The following is a 21878-nucleotide window of genomic DNA, read 5'->3' as shown; positions in this document are numbered from 1 at the left end:
ACTACTCTAGCCTATATATTGTTGTTGAATATAATTGATAATGGCAAATGTCTGAATTTTTATGACACATTGCAAGCATATATCTCAAACATAGTAATTCAGCATCAGAATTATTATAAGTAGAATAGAATTATTTATAGAAACCAGTAGACCACATAATATTATTATTAATGTTGTGCCATATGTTTGTTTTTACCATACCTTTATTTTACATCTACAGAATTGTGAGAAAATCGTGATCTTTATTTTAAGCAAAAAAATCGTGATAATCATTTTAGCCAGAATCGTGCAGCTCTAATATATATATATCATTAATATATATTAGGGCTGGGCGGTTTTTCCGTTTTTTTTTTTTTTTTTTTTGATTAATTCGAATTTACACTTTTAAGATGATTTAATTTTGAATCAAATTGAGAAACCGCGATTTTTAAAACAGCGCCATGGATTATAGAAATCTAAACAGGTTTCTATACACACACCAGCGCCGCCCAGCCACGATTCAGGAGGCAGGTCATATTTCAGCCGCGGCACAGGGCGCCATCTGATTAGTTTCATGTTAAATATCATGCGAATGTGGGCGTTTGGTGTGTGATAGTTTAAACTGTGATGTGCGCGCCGTGTCGCGGCGCTTCTGGTGTACGACCTGCTTGACTGTCTGTTAAAGCGTGAAGTCATGTAGGATTTTACTTGTTGCATTAGTCTGAGTCACATCTGTGTGGATTGTCAAGACATTCCCTCATCAAGTCGATAAACTCAATCTTAACATGTATGAAGGACGTAAAAGCCTGCCATGTGAAAAACCGCGCTGATCTTTTGGTTTGAACACGAGCAGAGGTGAGGGCCTGTAGCAGTGAAAATGAAAGTAGCCGCCCCCATGATGTCATTTAGCGGGACCTAGTTGAAAACCAGACAGATCAGGCAGCATGATACAGAGAGTGGAGCAAAGCGCATCAAATGATCGATATTTAAAAGGGGGAAAAAGAAAAATAGATTAAATATGTTATTTATATTAGACACACATCTGGTGCTTGTATTTGCTCCTGCTATACGTGCACAACTTCACACATTGGGTTAAATTAGGTTTTACAGTTTCCATGTTCAGTCCTTTACTTCCACTGTGTCTGTTTAAGAAAAGGCAGCAGCTTTACAACCTGACATTCAATCAGAAGACAAAGTCAAAGCCGAGCTGACAGCCAATCTTTCCCAGGCTCAGCAAAACTAGAAAAAAGACCTCTGTATTCCCGCAACTATAATATTTACACAAATATTTCTCATTCAAATCTTCAGCAACGCTGAAGATACATTTATTTACACCTTGACCGATTTTTGTATGACATGGCCATTAAAAATACAGTGTTCCTTAACCAAATGGATTTTTCAAGTTACTTTTAAAGAGAATGTTACTTCAGTCATGTGGTTGTAATGTTTTGAGAATAAAAAAAAATCGTGAATCGGTCAAACTTTATAAAAAACCTAGATTTTTTTTTTTTTTGCCAAATCGCCCAGCCCTAATATATATATATATATATATATATATATATATATATATATATATATATATATATATATATATATATATATATATTTGTGGGTGTTATCGCAAAAAAAAAAAAAAAACTCAAATATATGTAAAATTACAAGTCTGACAACAAAACAAGAAAATTAGGGTGTTAAAACCACAGTAAACCTTGAAACCGGTTATCATCCCATGCCTAATTGGCTTCAGCAGTGCTACCAAGATAAAAAAGTTCATTTCCAGCCCTTAAAAGCCGGTGGTTTTGCAACACTAGACATACAATTTCTTTGATTTCCCCTAATTTTAAAGATTAGCACTGATTGTGTATGTGGGAAAGTCATTAAGCTGATCTGACTCGGGCTTAATTGGAAAACCCTTCTGTTTGTATCAGCTGCTGACTTGTTAGCTGGTGTTTGTAAGGTGCGTTATGCCCCAGTGCATTACAGGAGCAGATTTCACTGGCCTACAGGGTAAATATTACGTCTGTCTTCTCTCAAGAGCAAGTAGTTCCCTCAAATGAGAGTCTTGCTCTGAAGAAGATGTGGCGCAGACGGCTGATGCCATCTGTGATGCCCACTGGGGTGAGTTTGGAAGTTTGGAAACAGAACAGGGGAAGTTTCTGAATCTGTTTCTCTGCCAATTTACTCCATATGTAGGAAGTCAGCAGCTTACAGCATCACTTTCATGCATCCTGAAGTCATGTTGGGTTTGATGATCTGAGAAGCATTTTACAAACAATGAAGTAACTTGCTGTTTAATTATGCACACAGGTGGTGGAGTGCCTTGGGCTGCTCGATTATGGAAATAAAATAAAATAATCATTATTTTGTTCAATATTGTGATCAGAAATATTATTGCACTTTATGACTAAAACATTTTATTGATTGATTTATTTATATATATATATATATATATATATATATATATATATATATATATATATATATATATATATATATATATATATATATATATATGTATATGTATATAGCAATTGCATATTAATTGTGATAACCATGAAACCTTGATTATTTCTCAGACTATAATCGTAAAACCAAAATCATTGCATCTGTAGTTTCAGTACTTTAGTTTGTTATAATTCTGGTAAGCCTCTTTTGTTTGCTCATATTTAATATTTTTTGCTGGTTCATCTTTACATATTTCATCTTACTCATTTTGATCTAATTTGTTAGAATTTCTAAATTATTTTAAGTAAATGCATATGCATATATAATACATAACTTTTCCCTCCATACATGTTTTATTTTACATTAACATTATTGAAAAAGTATATAATAATCAGTAACAAGCAGTGTTTTTTTTAAAGTCATAATGTCTTCAAAGTCATTAAGTAATTAATAACTGCATTAAATATTATGTAATAAATGATAGTTAAATAATAAAACAAACATTAAAAAATAGTATATTACAAAACAGCTTTGCCGTAAGAACTCCAGCCTTAACCCCATACAGGCTTATATGTTTAATTAAAAGAAATTAAAATAAAAAAAGCAACTCAAATGGTCAATATTTTGTCCTAATTCTTCAAATATGTATGTTTACCTATTAAATGATTTTTAAATATGTATATTTATGATGCATATTTTAATTTAAGATGTTTATTTGAATATGCATACTTTTAAAAATGTACGTAATTTTGTATATTCATGTTTGAATTGTGTTGTGCTGACTGAAATGTGCCTGTTTCAGGAGAGGAAATGTTGAAAGTTATTTTATGCAGTTTTTGTTTTGCAGATCAAAAACTAATTAAAATAATCACTGTAATTCAGTGCACTGTGAGAGTTCTGCAGTATGCACAGTGGGTGGTGTGACGCTGTTTGAATTTAGCTATACCTATTAAAAAAGCTGTATAAATGAAATGCATGATTTGACTCTGCCTGTCCGAAGAGCCAAAGCTTTAGCAGTTACTGAGAGTATCGAAGTGTGTCTTCACCTGTACATAGACTTTCTATATAGATTTAGAGCAGTGCATAGTTTCATATGTATTCTAGTCTTCTAGTCCTATGTACCATTATGAAAATGTATAGAAATTTGGTGAACAAATGCATAAGTAAAACTGAGCTGCTAATTGATTTCTATATATTTATGTATGCGTGGTGGCTAAATTGTCCGTAGTGTATGAGTGTAAATGAGTGTGTATGGATGTTTCCCTGAGATGGGTTGCAGCTGAAAGGGCATCTGCTGCGTAAAACATATGCTGGATAAGTTGGCGGTTCATTCCGCTGTGGTGACCCCTGATTATTAAAGGAACTAAGCTGAAAAGCAAATAAATGAATATGCATGTATGTTTATTTTCATCACCAATTATCAGAGTAGAACAGTTTCTCAAGCAGTTTGTGATGCATTTTGGAAACAGGAGATGAGCCCCTGGTCTAATGCGCCACCTGGCTTGAGAAACCCGCTCTCAAAGACTTATTTTTGAGGAAGCACACATGTTCTGAATGCCTTCGGCAGAATTCAAATAAAATAAAATCTCTGCCCACCTATAATATATATATATATATATATATATATATATATATATATATATATTATTATTATTTTTATTTTTTTTTTTATAGTGTGTGACTGCATTGAATTTAGCTATACCTTTAAAAAACGCTGTACAAATGAAATGTACGATTAGACTGACTGTCAGAAGAGCCAAGGCTTTAGCAGTTCGTTGCACTCTTTACATTGGTTCTGCTGAGCGTGTGGAAGTGTGTCTTGACCTGTACATGCAGAACGAGAGCATGTTAGGTGAGCGTTTCACTGACCCGTTTCTGTTTTTCTCTTTAGATAGACTCCAGCGCTCTCAACATGACCTTCTTCAGCTCTTTATTTACCATCCTCTTCATCAGCAGGTAAGAAGATTCTCATGCATCAAATGAGGGCGACACAATGTATCTATCAGCATCTGTATTGCATTGTGTGCATGTGCAATGTTGAGCTTATATTGTTGAGCAAGAGCCATAATTCAGAAAGCATAAGATTTGTGGAGTCTCTGCAGAGTTTAACCATAATGGAACAGAAGTTTATCATCTGCATGTGTTTTTAAGGCCTGCGACTGTGGAATTTTATTGTTTGTAACTTTTATTATAGATCTATTTTATATATTTTATATTAAAATCAACCTGTTTCCCCAAGATTTATTAGCATTTCATATTTGATGGCATACTCTGAGATCTTTGCACATTGACAGTAAACGGAGAACTTGACAAGTCATACTGTATATACGGCCATAGGGATGGGAAGATTCGCAGAATCACATCCGTCAACAAAGTTATTAACTCATTGCATCAGTTTAGAAAGTGTGCATTGCATACATATTGGCGTTTAAGCTGCATTTGAAACAACTGAAAAGTAAAAGATTCAGTAAATTACATTTCTGGGTGAACTATCCCTTTAAAAACACATGCGGATGATAAATCCATCACTCCATCACGATTAAACTCCGCATTGAACTCAACTAATAAACTACAATCCCAACTGAGATGTGACTACATTCCAGTATCAGTGCTGAAGTAAAATATTGTGTAGCTCTACATGAACACTAGAAACGGAGACTGATGCTGTATTCTAGATGGAGGTTTATGTTTGTGAACTGATGCAAACAGAAAATCATAGTCCATGAAGAATAACAGCGTTTTTACAGTCTGATTTCCTGAGAACGGCCTGGCGGTGGCATTTACTAAGACTAATAAACACACATGCACACAAACAAACACACATGTGCATGCGTGAGCTCGCGGCTCCTGTAAACTTCTCGCTGGAGGAATGGATCCAGGCTTCATACAGGATCCAGGAGGTTTATCCGTTCTGACACTCACCTAGTTCCCGCAGCGCTTTGAATCAAGCACTTTCATGGTTTGTGTGTCTGTCGATCCCTGAGCTCCTGACTCCAGCTCCTCTGATTATCATCAATAATGGAGACGCGCAGTTTCCAAATGTGGTGGCCTTGCAGAATCTACTTCTGCACTTGATATATGGGTTGATTTGAAAGTTTTTGACTCTTCTACAGCATCCTGCAATGTGTCTGCAGATATTTCAGAATCTTAAGTGGACATGCTTGTTTATGTGAGAGACAGTGCTGAAGTCAGATATTCTGTGTGAGAGTGTGTGTTCTGTGTTGGCTTGACTGTCTTTGTTTTGATCTTTGTACCTCTTCTCACTGCCAGATTAACCATTTATATTTCAGCACACGGAGTTGCCTTGATGGATATGGTCTGGTTCTACCTGGTCTATGGTTGTGGTGCTACCTAAAATGACAGATATTTTGGTGTCTTTGTACTCAGGATTTGATTTCTGCTATTGATGAAAATGATGGCACTCCATGTGACTGTGCTTGAGAACGAATGTGCAAGTGAGTTGTGTCCTGTTTCTACTGAGTGGTGCGGTACGGTTTGGTTTGGTACCCATTTATGGCCGTTTCCACTATCAAAAGGTGTACCGAACTGTAGCGTACCACTTTTTCGTCACCCTTTCGAAAGGGTACCAATAGGCGGAGCTAGACATGCAGCTGAACGCTATTGGTTTGCAGACATTTGTCATTCGCTTAGCAACAAGCCAGAATGAAAACTAAAAACCTGCCATGTTTAAAATACACAGCCAAGCTCAGACATTACAGCGGAATTTTATATACATATAATAACGAGACATGGATGATTCGGGCTTAAACATACCTTGTCGTCATCTTGATAAACAAAGTCATGGAGTAAAGCAGAATCTGCCATGTGCTTTTGTAAGGTCCACCCAGTTAGTCCAATGCCGGTGTCCACTGGTGGATGAAGGTTCAATGCATGTTCGGTCTTTCCAGTGCACAATGTTGATTTACTTTAAATTTAACTCATATCTAGGGCCAGACGGACTCTGCGGACGTTTTTTGCAATTTCTTTTGCAATGAATTTTGGTAAAAATCTGTGAATTTCTGCAGAATTATTTTGGGAGTATCCAGCGAGTATCATAACTAAAACCTCAATATATGAAAAAAAAGTAATAAATTACTGAATAAAGACTGAATAAATTCAGATTTACACATTTACTCAAGTAAATAAACAGAATTAATGATGGGCTAAAAATCTGCGGAACTCTTCTGAAAATCTGCGGAATTCTGCGCGCGCAGATTCCATGTGGGCCTACTCATATCTGACTCCAATTTTGTTATGAGGTGGTTTAGAATATTAATATATTTATCTTTAGTTTTATATGACTCCAATGATAAAACATTAAGAAGGTTATATCAATATATAATTTAGATGAATGTTTAAACCTTTTGTCTTCACTATTAACTATCACATTCGTTTATTCGGGTGCTCATGTCGCTCAGAGAAATCGCCCCGGCTGAAGGCGTCCCTCATGATCACACTCTGGTCAGTCCTAAATATTAAACAGAGGTAATTGACTAATACTTTTAGATGGCCGCTACTTGTGCTCGTTCTAAAGTATTTTTAGTTAGTCCCGCTTAGATGTACACCCTTGAGTAAAGACAATATCATTTCCAATCAGCCATTATTATAAATGTTACCGACCACTGGACTCTATAATAACTTTAGTTTTCACCAAGCCCATGGTTTCCTATATGAACTTAATTTAGACTAATATTACTTTCAAACAACGGTCGGGTACCCAATCTAGGTTAGTTGTGCAACTCCTTGTTGTCCTAGACGGAAATTAATTCCCTGATCACCTAAGTACACTTGAATCAATATCAAGAGTCAGTCGAATCCCTAAAACACAATTAGTGTGCCCAATGCTCCATCTCAACTGGATTCTAGTCCGTCTACTGACCTGACGCAAGACGTGCGGAAACAAGGATACAGCGTAATCTACTAGAACTAATAATAACAGAGTGAGCAAAATATGGTCAAACATTACAATTTATTAGTCAGGTAAATGTATTATGCCAATTCAATCAGTCAATTCATAAACGATCAATACAAAACATCAAATTATCAAAGATAAATCCAAGATTAAAAGATGCATACCTGACTTCAAAACATACATAACATCGAGCGTAGGCTGAGTTAAGGGCTGATCTGGGTAATAAGAATTGCGCAGAACATTTTTCAAACCTTCCCTTAAGTAATCCAAGAATCCCCTCAAGGAAAGGGGTGTGAATAACAAAAGGGATTTGCATTTAGTGCTGCCTATAGGAAAGGCACACCTTTCACAGTGGTTCAAAAGATGCCTGAAGTTATATATTTATTGTTTTGATTATGTCTATTTCTGAGGGACTGAGACCATTGTACCAGTCGCACTGAGACATTTTAAATGATATCAAACATGATAGATAAAGTCACGGGTTGATTTAGAACATTCAGACTTTGAAATGGTCTTACTGTGTGAGTAAGGTGGTTGAACAGGGGTTTCAAATGTAAATGTAGGGGGGGCTGGTTCTTTCCCGTATTCCCACCTGCTGGGAATACGTGAGTCAATTGTCTCTGTTTTCGGCTCATGTTTGAATTGTCAGAGATATCAGAATATTTGTAATATCTTGCACCTTGTAGTTTTTTGCGAGCCATTCTGAAGAGCGAGCAGTTTCACTTTCTTGCTTGCGCTCGCCACGCGTCTATATCTATATTAACAAACTTATTGAGCTGATGATAATAGCGTGCGCTTGATTATTGACGTGCTTTTAAAACCCGATCCTGTCAGACACTGACAAACACGAGAGTGAAGCATGAAAAAACAAAGGAGAACCCGTAAAAAAAGGAGCAAGGTCACTTGCGAGTACGCTAAAAGCAGTATGCGAGCCAAGTAGTATGTCCGAATTCATAGAATTCGAAAATCAGTATGCCAGAAGTACCCGGATGAGTTACTACTTCCGGCGAGATTCTGGAGTGCGCATCCCATGCAAGCTGCGCTATCCCATCATACCCCGCCAGAGAATTCATGAATGGGAGTAAAGCGACGCAACTGACGCAGGTAGGTCACGCGACCATGGAAAAATGGCGGATGCATTGCGTCCAAATTCCATTCATACTTTTCACATTCATACTGTATAGAACATACTTTGCTAATTTTCTAATGGCTGAGTCGTACGTTTAAATTCAAATGCAGTACCTACTGAGTAGTAGGCGGTTTCGGGCGCTGCCTATGTGTGGGAAGCATTGCATCAACTTTCACAGATTGTAGCTCACTAGTGGTTTCTACTCTGAGTGTGCTTTCACATCTGTAGTTCGCTTCATCTGGTCTGGATCAAGGGTAATAAATGATGCATTGTTGCATTTTCTGCCGTCTTTGGGTCGTTTTCACACCACACTGCTGGCTTTGGTCCGAACCAGTTGAAACGACCCAAAATGCAGTCATCTGACAAAGTCCACATCTCTCATTGGCCAGATGTTGTTGAACAAATTTCCTAAACTGCTTATTGATTGGTCAGAATTCACGTGCGGGAAAATGCCGGTGAACTCCCGCAGGTAAACAAAACCTTTTACTCTGGAGGGGCGACTGGGCTGGCTGATTGTATCGCTGCTTTAGACAAACTATACATTACGAGAATGAAGCGCGGCCGCGGGTGGAAAACAGTGTTTAATGCATCACTCGTCACTTCAGGAGGAGACGTGAATTAATTTAGCTAAACTGCGACATGCTCATCTTGCGAAAATATTACCAACGATCCATCAGGTAATGTTTTCCCCTCTCTCTCTCTCTCTGTTGGTAAAGCGCTGTCAACAAATATTTTCCTCCATATCCCATAATGCACAGCGCATCGGCCTACGGCAGCTGAATTAGTCCAAAACGCGCAGTCCTTTTTGCGGTTGGACCTGTTTTAGTACGGATCATATTCTGAACCCTCCAGGGTTCGTTTGAAAGCGTACGGAGACAACTTCAAGCAGGTCTCAGTACGCTTATTTGGTCCGCTTTTGGTGCGCACTTGAGTACGATTGCTGCATTCTCACCTGCCCAAACCAACCGCACCAAAAGGGGAAACCAACTCTTGTGCGATTCAATCAAACTTAATAAGAACTTGATGCTTAATCACCAGTTCAGTCCAGCATTTCTTTTGGTTTGATTTTGATTGTTTTATGGTTTATTAAAAGAAGAATCATCTCCTAAAACTCATGCTTTGTGAATCATATTGCATTGGCTGTGCTGTTAGTCTGTTACTACACGCGCACACACAAACCGTGCAACATAAAAAAGTTTATTATAAATATTATTGATCTTTTTAAAATCTCATTACACACACTTCTGAAGTCAACGTCACGCAGTTCTTAATGAAATATTGCCTCATTTGTTTTGTTGTGCTGCTGTAAGTTGCAGGAAATTGTAGACATGCACACAGGCAACAGCAGAAACTGTGTGTCTTTCATCCTCTGATTATCAGACTTAAAGCCTCATGAGATTAAAGAGACTGGTGTCTTTTATCTCCCGAATGCCTCTTGCGTCATTTAGAAGTTTATTTGGGCACTAAATATAGAGACTCTCAAAGAAATGCATTCGTATATCCCTTATCCTGCTCTTAAGCCCATCATTTACATACCACAACAGAATGAGCACAATACATGCAGCGGAATCGCCACGCTTTATCCCTACAATACACCTATTATCAGATATCCAGAGTGGGGAAATTAATAATTCAAGGTTAATCGAATTCTTCATTATAATCTTAAATGTGCTGGATCTTTGGCTTCATCTCTTGTGTTGGATGATTTGTATAAATCTGCGATTATAAAACTGCTTCATTATTGTTTTAAGCATTAAGAGATCTTTGACTCTTATGCAAAACTGCATTGTCTTACAAATAAGGGTGGCATGGTGGCTCAGTGGTTACCACTGTGGCCTCACAGCAAAAAGGTTGCTGGTTCAAATCCCAGCTAGGTTAGCTGGCGTTTCTGTGTGGAGTTTGCATGTTCTCCCCGTGTTGGTGTGGGTTTCCTTCGGGTGCTCCGGTTTTCCCCACAGTCTAAACACATGCGCTATAGGGGAATTGATCAACTACAATGGCTGTAGTGTATTTGTGCGCGAATGAGTGTGTATGGTTGCAGCTGGAAGGGCAACTGCTGTGTAAAACATATGCTGGAATAGTTGACGATTCATTCCTCTGTGGTGACCTCTGATAAATAAGAGACTAAGCTGAAGGAGAATGAATGAATGAATGTATCACAAAAAAATCTCAGCTTAATTTATATATATATATGTAGTCTGTCATATATATCTATATCTATACATATATATATTTTTTTTTCTAAATTAAAAAAATTATATTTGTCATTTTATTTTATTATTTAACTAGTAAGATATGACTTAATTTATATATATATATATATATATATATATATGTATATATATATATATATATATATATATATATATATATATATATATATATATATGTATATTTAGTCTGTCATTTATATCTATATCTATATATATCTCTTTTTTTTCTTTTTTTTCCTAAATTTTAAAAATTATATTTATCATTTTATTTTATTTATTTATTATTATTTTTTTATTTATCTTTATTGGCTACATAAAAAAGCAAGACTCTGTGTATTGCATGCTTAAATTTAAGTTGTCTAGTTAACCTAATTATTTAAGCCTTTAAATTGCACTTTGAGTGGAAACTAGTGTCTTACAAAATAACGAAGAGTGAAGAAAATGAAGAGTTCAGATGCAAAAACCTCTAAATGCCGTCTGAAGTTTTCTCCTAAAATGGGAATATTTCTTGATTATCTATGTTTATGTTCAGTTATGTCACTTAAAAGGCAATGACAAGGACTTGTCCGTCACTATAAATGTAAAATAACTGAGCCAACACACAAGAGTTGGTGAAAAGTGCTAATTTTAGAAGAAAATATCAAGGGGCTTTTAGAGGTTTTTGCATCTAAACTCTTCATTTATGACAGATTTTTTTATTCAATAAAATAAATTACATTTCTGCTATTTTGAATTATTGTGCAATTGTCCCACAGCATTTAATCAACTGTGTAATTCGACATTATTCTGCATTATTTGAATATTACAAATATTGTTTCTCCCTTTGGATAAAACCATTTGTTAAATGCATGAATGTAAACGCTGAGCGTAGACGACCAGCCACTGTGAAATGCGTAATGTCAAGAGTAGTTTCGTCTTCATATGAGTTTGCTTTGAAAATTCAATATTGCACTCGTTGGCTTAATTAATTTAACCACTTCTGCTTCAGTTAACTGATTTTTGTCATGCTTTATCATTTTTCCCATTGATATCATGAACATTATCATGCTACAGATGCTAAACGAAAGGGAAAAGAGCAAGAGAAAGCCGCAGTTTCCCCACAGGCCGAATATGAGCTTCACAAATACTGCCTGCGGTCTCGGCGTGGGATTTCACATGCGCAAAGATAAGGGGGATTAATGCGAAATGAAATGTTAAAAGCTACTTGTGTGCAGTGTAACACACAAAGACATGAACACACACTTGTTCACATGCTAACACACACATGTGGGAACGTCTCAAATCACTGAAGTCACGGATTAGACCCTTATTAAGTGGTGTTGGACATGGAGTGAAGCGTTTCTGTGTTATTAACCCATAATTCTCTACAGGCTCAGCCGTGCTGATATTAGTTTGACCCTTATACGCAAGTCTTAAATTAACCAGAGGGGTTTACTACTAAAAGACGAGTTCAGACCCAGCCTTCAATCATACTGAGTGGATAAAGAGACATATTAAAGTTTAAACTCACACGAAGGCACTCTGTGGGATTAGAAAGGATGATTTATTGTTATTAGTGTTGCTAGCTTGGAAGGATTCATGATGCAAGAGGTTTCATCAAAAATTGACCTGCTAAATCTCGATGTTGTTATGTTTCTGAAAATCATCCTTGTTTGAGGATTGATGCTGCATCTCAATTCGCCTACTTGCTCTATGTTGTTAAAGTAGCTGCTAGAGCTGCTCGATATTGGAAAAATTAGACATTGCGATATTGTGTTTTGCTGTGATGTACACTCACTGGCCACTTTATTAGGTACACCTTACTAGTACCGGGTTGGACCACCTTTTGCCTTCAGAACTGTCTTAATCCTTGGAGATTCAAGCAGGTACTGGAAATATTCCTCAGAGATTTTGCTCCATATTGTCATGATAGCATCACACAGTTGCTGCAGATTTGTCGGCTGCACATCCATGATGCCAATCTTGTTCCATCTCATCCCAAAGCTGCTCTATTGGATTGAGCTCTGGTGGCTGTGGAGGCCATTTGAGTACAGTGAACTCATCGTCATGTTCAAGAAACCAGTCTGAGATGATTGAGCTTTATGACATGCTGCGTTATCCTGCTGGAAGTAGCCATCAGAAGATGGAGACACTGTGCTCATAAAGGGATGGACATGGTCAGCAGCAATACTCAGGTAGGCTGTGGCGTTGATGCTCAATTGGTACTAATGGACCCAAAGAAAATCTCCCCCACACCATTACACCACCACCACCAGCCTGAACCGCTGATACAAGGCAGGATGATCCATGCTTTCATGCTGTTGAGGCCAAATTCTGAGCTGATCATCTGAATGTGTGCGTGCAGATTCCGGGTGGGCCTTCGGATGAGTTATAAACACACTCACCCACTCACAGTTGTCATGAAGTTTAATATTAGCTGTATACACCAAAATCTTTTTGTATCAGGCTAAACAACTTTTTTTTCTGCTGTGAAGTTGCCCATTTAACATAGGGGTCAAGAGAAATGTGCTCTACTATGGAGCCAGGCCTAGTGGAAATTTGCTGAATTGCAGTTTCAGTAACTTCCATATTAGCTTCAGGAGGGAGAGCGGGATGTTGCCGCTTGTAATACCACCAAACTCTATGAAGTATGAGAGATTTAGAAGCTTAGCCGTCATTATGAGCAGTGTAGTAAATAATAACGAGGCTTGGTTTATTTGCATGCTTGTTTTTTTTTTTTTTAGTTTATATAAAGTTGATCTAACCCATTCTGAGTCCCCGTTTCTATAAATGTATAAACTTTTTTTGTCCTCAAACTTTTTAAAATGAGAGCAGTTACCATAGCAACCATGCTGAGGGATTCTTCAGTGCGTTGCACAAATATAGCCAAGCATAGTTCTCATTTACTCACTCGACTTTGTTATTTTTATAATACCGTGCTTCCCTAAAGCAGATCATGCCACCAGCTGAATAATGACTTCTTTCTCTTCAGGATTTCACTGCTGTGGACTTTCATTTGAGAGCGCTGTTCCTGATCACAGTGATGTGCTGTTAGTGCTTGTCCTGCTGATTAATGCGTCTTGTTTATTTAGCTCATTTGCTCCAGCAGAGTGAAAAAAAAAGAGAAGTAATTTTCCCTGTGTGGTGATTTGCCGGTTGGTTAACCATAATCTGCCAAAACAAGCACATGGAAACATGCCAGGCCTGAATTCTTTGAGAAAACCCTTGATAGTAATTGCTTTTTGTTTGGTCATCTTGTGTGTGCATGTGCGTGTGCGTGTGTGTGTGTGTGTGTGCGTGCGTGCAAAAATAAACTGCTCTTTAGGCATGAACATTCATAGAAGTAAAAAAAAAAAAAGAAAAGTAATCGGCACCATTTGATTTATCAACAATCATCACCTCGAGCTGTAATGGTTTTAGGTTAGGCCTAAAGCATTTAATGGCAATTTTCTTTTAAGGCAACAACCAATAGGCATTCGTTCATTCATTCATTCAATAGTCACACAACATATTAGGTGTTATTGTTATTGATTAATTGTAATTTTCTGTCCATTTTTCTCCATCCATCCGTCTTTTTTCATCCAATCAAATTTCTGTTCAGCTTTGATCCATCCTTAGTTTTCCTATCCAGTTTTCATCCATCCACATTTTTCCTGTCCAGTTTTCATCCATCCATTGTTTGCCTATCCAGTTTTCATTCATTCATCACTTTCCTATCTATTTTTTTCATCCATCTATGGTTTTCCTATCTAGTTTTCATCCATCCACATATTTTCTATCTATTTTTATCCATCATTTTCCTATCCAGTTTTCATCCATTCATCGCTTTCCTGTCTATTTTTTTTTCCACATTTTTTTTTCTATCATTTTTTCACCCATCCATCTTTTTCCTATCCAGTTTTCATCCATCCATCCATAAGATCAGATTAGATAAGATTAAACTTTATTGTCATTACACATGTACAAGTACAATGCAACAAAATGCAGTTTAGGTCTAACCAGCAGTGCAATAGCAGCATCATTTTATCTATCCAGATTTCATTCATCCACATTTTCCCATCTAGTTTTCATCCATCCATTGTTTGCCTATCCAATTTTAATCCATCCATTGGTTTCATATCCAATTTTATTTCCATGCATTTTTTGTATCCAGTTTTCATCCATTCATCCATCATTTTATCAATCCAGTTTTCATCCATTCATCCATCATTTTGTAACCAGTTTTCATCCATCCATTTATTCAAACATCAATTTGTCATCTGTTTTTTATCCATTTTTCATCCATCTATAATTTTCCTATACAGTTTTCTTCCATCCATCCATATTTTAACTATCCAGTTTTCATCCATTCATATTTTCCTATCCAATTTTCATTCATCCATATTTTTTCTATCCAGTTTTCATCCATTCATTGTTTGCCTATCCAGTTTTCATCCATGCAACCATCGTTTTCATATCCAATTTTATTTCCATCCATTGTTTTTGTATCCAGCTTTCATCCATCCGTTCATTCATTCATTCATCTATCTGTCATTGTTTTTTATCCAGTTTTCATCCATCAATTCATGAATCCATTCATCGTTTTTCTCGTTGTTCAGCCATCCATTTGGATCCTGTTTTTATTCATATATCTATTCATCCAACTTAATCTATTCATTCATTCATCCAAAGTTTTCATTTTCCATCCATCCATTTTCTAGTTTTCCTCCATCCAATCATCCATTTGTCCATCCATTGTTTTTTTCCACTTAGTTCAGTTATCCAATCCATCTTTCAATTTTTCATCCATCTGTCCATCCACCTTTGAATTGTTCATCCACCCGTCATTGTATCTTTCAATTTTCCAACCATCCGTCTGTCCTTCCATCTTGCGCTTTTTCATTCATCCGTCTATGCATCTTTTAACTTTTCATCCATCTTTCTATTTTTCATTCATTGGTCCATCTTTCTGTCCTTCCATCTTTTAATTTTTCATTCATTCATCCATCCATCTATCCAGCTCAGACTTTGTGTTTGCAGAACTGTCCGCTCGTCTTTACTCTTTTGATTCCTCATAGGAGCACTTACTGACATAAGGCAGGCTGTTATTGCTGAATTAATAAGCAGGAAATATTCCCACTCATCACTTGACCTCAATTGCACACCATCTTGTGGATGTAGAAATGAGCTGTCAGATGCCAAACTCGCTCCGCCCAGCATGTTCACAGATGCATTGAGGTGGTTATTGTTTAGTGTATGTGTAGAGCATCATGAGGGGATTCATGGTTTCACCTTCACGTCTGCTTCAGTTGAGAGATTTTAGTTGATTCTCGATTACAGCATCGTCAGTGCAGAGTTTATTCAGAACTTGCTTTTGCACATTTTTTTGACACTTTTTTTCTTTTTGTTGCTCTTTTCTTTTTTAATTCTGTTTGTTCGCTCTTGCTCTTTCACTCTGCACTATTTCACACTTTCTTTTGCTCTAGATGTTGCTCTACCTTTCTCTTGCTCTTTCGCCATTTCTTGTTTTTTTGCTCTTTCACTATTTTTCTTTTTTTCTTTAGTTCGTTCGTTTGCTTTTGCTCTTTCACTCATTTTTTTGCACTTTTGCTCTGTCACTTTTGCTCTGTCACTTGCTCTCTGTCACTTGCTTTTGCTCTTTCACTTTTCTCCTTTTGCTCTTTCACTTTTCTCCTTTTGCTCTTTCACTTTCTCTTTTTGCTCTTTCACTTTCTCCTTTTGCTCTTTCACTTTCCCCTTTTGCTTTTTCACTTTCTCCTTTCGCTCTTTGTTTTTTTGCTCTTTCACTATTTTTCTTTTTTTCTTTAGTTCGTTCGTTTGCTTTTGCTCTTTCACTCCTTTTTTTTGCACTTTTGCTCTGTCACTTTTGCTCTGTCACTTGCTCTCTCACTTTTTGCGGATTCTTTGGCCATTTCTTGCTCTCACTCTTTTTTGCTTTTTGCTTTTTTTTATTCCGTACGTTTGCTCGTGCTCTTACTCTTCATGCACTCCTGCTCTTTCTTTCACTTTCCATTTTGCTGTTTCTTTCAACATTTTTTGCACTTTCACTTTCCCCTTTTGCTCTTTCACTTTCCCCTTTTGCTCTTTCACTTTTCTCCTTTTGCTCTTTTACTTTCTCCTTTTGCTCTTTCACTTTTCTCCTTTTGCTCTTTTACTTTCTCCTTTTGCTCTTTCACTTTTCTCCTTTTGCTCTTTTACTTTCTCCTTTCGCTCTTTCACTTTCCCCTTTTGGTCTTTCACTTTCTCCTTTTGCTCTTTCACTTTCTCCTTTCGCTCTCACTTTCTCCTTTTGCTCTTTCACTTTCTCCTTTCGCTCTTTCACTTTCCCCTTTTGCACTTTCACTTTTCCTCTTGCTCTTTCTCTTACTCCTTTTGCTTTTTCACTTTCCCCTTTTGCTCTTTCACTTTCCCCTTTTGCTCTTTCACTTTCCCCTTTTGCTCTTTCACTTTTCTCCTTTTGCTCTTTCACTTTCTCCTTTTGCTCTTTTACTTTCTCCTTTTGCTCTTTCACTTTTCCTCTTTTGCTCTTTCTCTTACTCCTTTTACTTTCACTTTCCCCTTTTGCTTTTTCACTTTCCCCTTTTGCTCTTTCACTTTCACTTTTCCTCTTTTGCTCTTTAACTTTCCCCTTTTGCTCTTTCACTTTCCCCTTTTGCTCTTTCACTTTCCCCTTTTGCTCTTTCACTTTCTCCTTTTGCTCTTTCACTTTCCCCTTTTGCTCTTTCACTTTCCCCTTTTGCTCTTTCACTTTCTCCTTTTGCTCTTTCACTTTCTCTTTTTGCTCTTTCACTTTTCCTCTTTTGCTCTTTCACTTTCCCCTTTTGCTCTTTCACTTTTCTCCTTTTGCTCTTTCACTTTTCTCCTTTTGCTCTTTCACTTTCTCCTTTTGCTCTTTCACTTTCTCATTTCGCTCTTTCACTTTCTCCTTTTGCTCTTTCACTTTCTCCTTTTGCTCTTTCACTTTCTCCTTTTGCTCTTTCACTTTTCTCCTTTCGCTCTTTCACTTTCTCCTTTTGCTCTTTCACTTTCTCCTTTTGCTCTTTCACTTTCTCCTTTCGCTCTTTCACTTTCTCCTTTTGCTCTTTCACTTTCTCCTTTTGCTCTTTCACTTTCTCATTTCGCTCTTTCACTTTCTCCTTTTGCTCTTTCACTTTCTCCTTTTGCTCTTTCACTTTCTCCTTTTGCTCTTTCACTTTCTCCTTTTGCTCTTTCACTTTTCTCCTTTTGCTCTTTCACTTTCTCCTTTTGCTCTTTCACTTTCTCCTTTTGCTCTTTCACTTTCTCCTTTTGCTCTTTCACTTTTCTCCTTTTGCTCTTTCACTTTCTCTTTTTGCTCTTTCACTTTCTCCTTTTGCTCTTTTACTTTCACTTTCCCCTTTTGCTCTTTCACTTTCCCCTTTTGCTCTTTCACTTTCTCCTTTCGCTCTTTCACTTTCTCCTTTTGCTCTTTCACTTTCTCCTTTTGCTCTTTCACTTTTCTCCTTTTGCTCTTTCACTTTTCTCCTTTTGCTCTTTCACTTTCTCTTTTTGCTCTTTCACTTTCTCCTTTTGCTCTTTTACTTTCACTTTTCCTCTTTTGCTCTTTCACTTTCTCCTTTTGCTCTTTCACTTTCTCCTTTTGCTCTTTCACTTTCTCCTTTTGCTCTTTCACTTTCTCCTTTTGCTCTTTCACTTTTCTCCTTTTGCTCTTTCACTTTCTCTTTTTGCTCTTTCACTTTCTCCTTTTGCTCTTTTACTTTCACTTTCCCCTTTTGCTCTTTCACTTTCCCCTTTTGCTCTTTCACTTTCTCCTTTCGCTCTTTCACTTTCTCCTTTCGCTCTTTCACTTTCTCCTTTTGCTCTTTCACTTTCCCCTTTTGCTTTTTCACTTTCTCCTTTCGCTCTTTCACTTTCTCCTTTCGCTCTTTCACTTTTCTCCTTTTGCTCTTTCACTTTCTCCTTTTGCTCTTTCACTTTGCCCTTTTGCTCTTTCACTTTCTCCTTTCGCTCTTTCACTTTCTCCTTTCGCTCTTTCACTTTCTCCTTTTGCTCTTTCACTTTCTCCTTTCGCTCTTTCACTTTCTCCTTTTGCTCTTTCACTTTTCTCCTTTTGCTCTTTCACTTTCTCCTTTTGCTCTTTCACTTTCCCCTTTTGCTCTTTCACTTTCCCCTTTTGCTCTTTCACTTTCTCCTTTTGCTCTTTCACTTTTCTCCTTTTGCTCTTTCACTTTCCCCTTTTGCTCTTTCACTTTCCCCTTTTGCTCTTTCACTTTCCCCTTTTGCTCTTTCACTTTCTCCTTTTGCTCTTTCACTTTCCCCTTTTGCTCTTTCACTTTCCCCTTTTGCTCTTTCACTTTCTCCTTTTGCTCTTTCACTTTCTCCTTTTGCTTTTCTTTTGGATTTTTCTTTTACCATTTCTAGCTTTTTTGCTCTTCACTTTTTTTTTGCACTTTTGCTCATTTTCACATTTTTTTTATTTGCTTTTTTACTTTCTCAACCTCAGAGTTTTTCTTTTGGCTTTATCTTTCTCTATTTCTTGCTCTGTCACTCTTTGCCTTTGCATTTTCAGTTTGTTGCGTTATTTTCTTTCTTTTGCTCTTTTCTTTTGTCTTTCTCTTGCTATTTCTTTTGCATTCTGCTCTTCTGTTTTTTTATGCTGTTTATTCGCTCGCTCTCTTTTGCTCTTTCACTCTTTTGCACTCTTTTGCTCTTTCACTTTCTCTGGCTTTTTCACTTTCTCATTTGCTTTGCTCTTTCTTCTTTGGTTTTTTTACTTTCTTTTGGCTCTTTCACTTTTTCTTTTGGCTTTTTCCTTTACTATGTCTTGCTCTTCTTTCACTTTCTTTTGCTCTCTGTAGATCTTTACTCTTTTTCTTTTGCTAATTTCTCCCCCTTTCCCTCTTTCACACCTTTTCTTTCGGTCTTTTGCTATTTTTATTTGACTCTTTCCTTTGCTATTTTGATATTTTCTTTTTTTCTGTTTCACACTTTCTGTATTACAACCAAGGTGTCCAACATGTGCTTTACAAGATGAACACAAAGCATAGCACAACACATAATACAAATAAATAGCTTTAAAACTAATGTAAACCTAGGAATGTTCGGAACTTTCAGCATTTGCAAACGTGGATATTCAATTCCATGTGTTGCACTGGCTAAACTCATTGCACATGTGCCGTTCATGTGTAGTTGCTCAGTTTCTGTGTTTATTTGTCAGAACATAAGCCATGCAATTGATTCGTTCCTCCACAAACGTCTCTGTTAAACATAGTAAATGAGAAGTAAAGAGTCGCCTGTTCTTTGTGTAATTGTTAAGTAGGTCATTCTACACAATATTGCTTCACGACTCCTGTTAAAATATTCAGATGATTCATGTGGTGTGTTGGATTGCCTGCCAAATGCAGTCTTTAGGTAATTTAAAACGGATTTGAGCCTCTTCCAGCTCTTCCCTGTCCTGAGGAGGCGTCTCATCCCTGCGCGTGCTGTCTGTGTCCTAGAGGACTGCTGATATTGTACAGGGCTCGAAATTGCGACCATTTTGGTCGCATATGCGCCCGAAAATTAATCTATGCGACCTCATAATATATTTGGGCGCATTAGTGCGACTGCTGATAATGGTTGTAGTGCGACCTGTTTTGATTTTTTGTAAAAACATGCTGAATCGCTCTTCCCTGCCGCTATATTGGTTCATATTAGCTGTCAATCACTCAAGGTATTCCGCTGTCAGATGACAGGGAAGGAGCTTTTATGTCCACGGGAAATGCAAACGGCAGAAGAGTAAAAACTTAAAGCACACAGGTTTGCAAACCCCACCTAAAATTGAGGTGCAGATGAGAGCGATCATGACACGTCACGTGGTGAATAATGATCCACCAGCTGAGATCAATCGAGTACGCGCTTCTTGGAGAAGGTGCCCGAATCTCCATGCGTTGCATTCACTGCTTGTTCAGCGCAAATGTCCGCTAAAAGTCAAATCTAATACTGTACATATCATTGCCAAAGAAGCTCGCCTTTACTAAATTTACACTGAAACTGCGTCTCATAACAAACAGCGGTATTCCGCCGGTGGTCATCGCAAGAATCTTGCTCTGCCTGCTCATAAATTGGGTTGGCTGACTCGCCAGCTTTTCCACTAACACAGAAAAATGAAGATCATCTCAGACTGAACCTTTAAATTGACACTAACTGAAACCAAATCTTTTAAAGTGATAGAAGTGAGACTTTACTTTCTTTCTTTTGTCTATTCTTTTTTGAGGTGTATATTATTTTTATTTTTTTACTTATTTACTGATGACTGCTTTGCAGCTTTCATCATTGAAATGATTTATTATAATCTTTTGTTTGTTTTGTAGCAGAAATATTATTTATTAAATTGACATGCATATAAAAACAGCAGTACCAAATAAATATTTCTTACTGCAATGCTTCATTTTTGTTTGATGCAAACTATACAATTATTTTTCATAAAGTAACAGACTTTTTATAGCAGATAACCTACATTCATGCACATTCAAGGCAGTATCATAATGAGAAATGTAATTCATTTTTACTATTATTGTCATTTTCATCATCATTAATATTCTATAATTATTAGACATTCATTTTGGAATTATTGCACACAAATATCAATGACTTCACAGCATTAGTTAGATAGTTTTTTTCTGGTTTTTGTCAGTCCTATTGATGTTGTTTTAAAATACAATAAATCCCTTAAAAAGCAATTTGCAGCGGTGCTCAATCATTTTTGGTGGATGCTCCTAAATTTTTTCTGGTGCTCCTAAATTTATTTTGGTGCTCCTAAATATTTGAAGTTGGGGGCACCGGCGCTACCAAGTAAAAAAGTTAATTTCGAGCCCTGTTGTAGGTGACATGTTTTGGCCATCAGCAGAAGCCCACACAGTTCGAGAGCCGCTCTCTCATTTCCAAACTGAGCTCTGAAAAGCAGGCAAGAACTCCCTCTCGCACATTACTCCTGTTTTATTCTTCTAATGTTTTATTTCAATAGCCGGACTGTAAACCGAGGTGAATCCCTGTGAACACCGGATCATTCTGAACCCTTCTCTACCTGCCATTGTGCTTGTTGGGACTGTGCGTTAATCAATTTGCAGAACATCCATGTATATTTTTAATCCGTCTCTTCATCTGTATTGTATTTATATTAAACGTTTTAGACCATTTATCATCATGTATAAATGCTTATTGTATTACTCAATCTGTATTTTTCATTAATTTATTTCCATCC

At 37.0% G+C, this 21878-nt stretch overlaps 2 protein-coding genes across 3 annotated transcripts in view; both read left to right on the top strand.

The window, feature by feature from the left end:
- inpp5a (inositol polyphosphate-5-phosphatase A) overlaps window positions 1-967 on the top strand; it is a 639159-nt gene extending 638192 nt beyond the window's left edge. Inside the window, exon 7 of the transcript XR_015506557.1 lies at window positions 889-967. The gene's annotated coding sequence lies outside the window, so the exon portion shown is untranslated. The remainder of the gene's footprint in view (window positions 1-888) is intronic.
- The window catches only part of gabrzb (gamma-aminobutyric acid type A receptor subunit zeta, b), a 109008-nt gene that overhangs the window by 29568 nt on the left and 57562 nt on the right, over window positions 1-21878 (top strand). For both annotated transcript variants that reach the window (XR_015506549.1, XM_087279916.1), the window contains exon 2: window positions 4316-4380. Coding sequence is in view for 1 of the 2 variants with exons in the window: in XM_087279916.1 (XP_087136042.1) it covers window positions 4337-4380 (44 nt within the window). In the remaining variant the exon portion in view is untranslated. The remainder of the gene's footprint in view (window positions 1-4315; window positions 4381-21878) is intronic.

The sequence above is a fragment of the Danio rerio genome, chromosome 13 (genome assembly GCF_052040795.2).
Source record: "Danio rerio strain M-AB ecotype USA chromosome 13, GRCz13ab, whole genome shotgun sequence".
NCBI lineage: Eukaryota > Metazoa > Chordata > Actinopteri > Cypriniformes > Danionidae > Danio > Danio rerio.
Note: the sequence above shows the minus strand (reverse complement) of the source record. Positions and strands in the feature narration are given on the sequence as shown.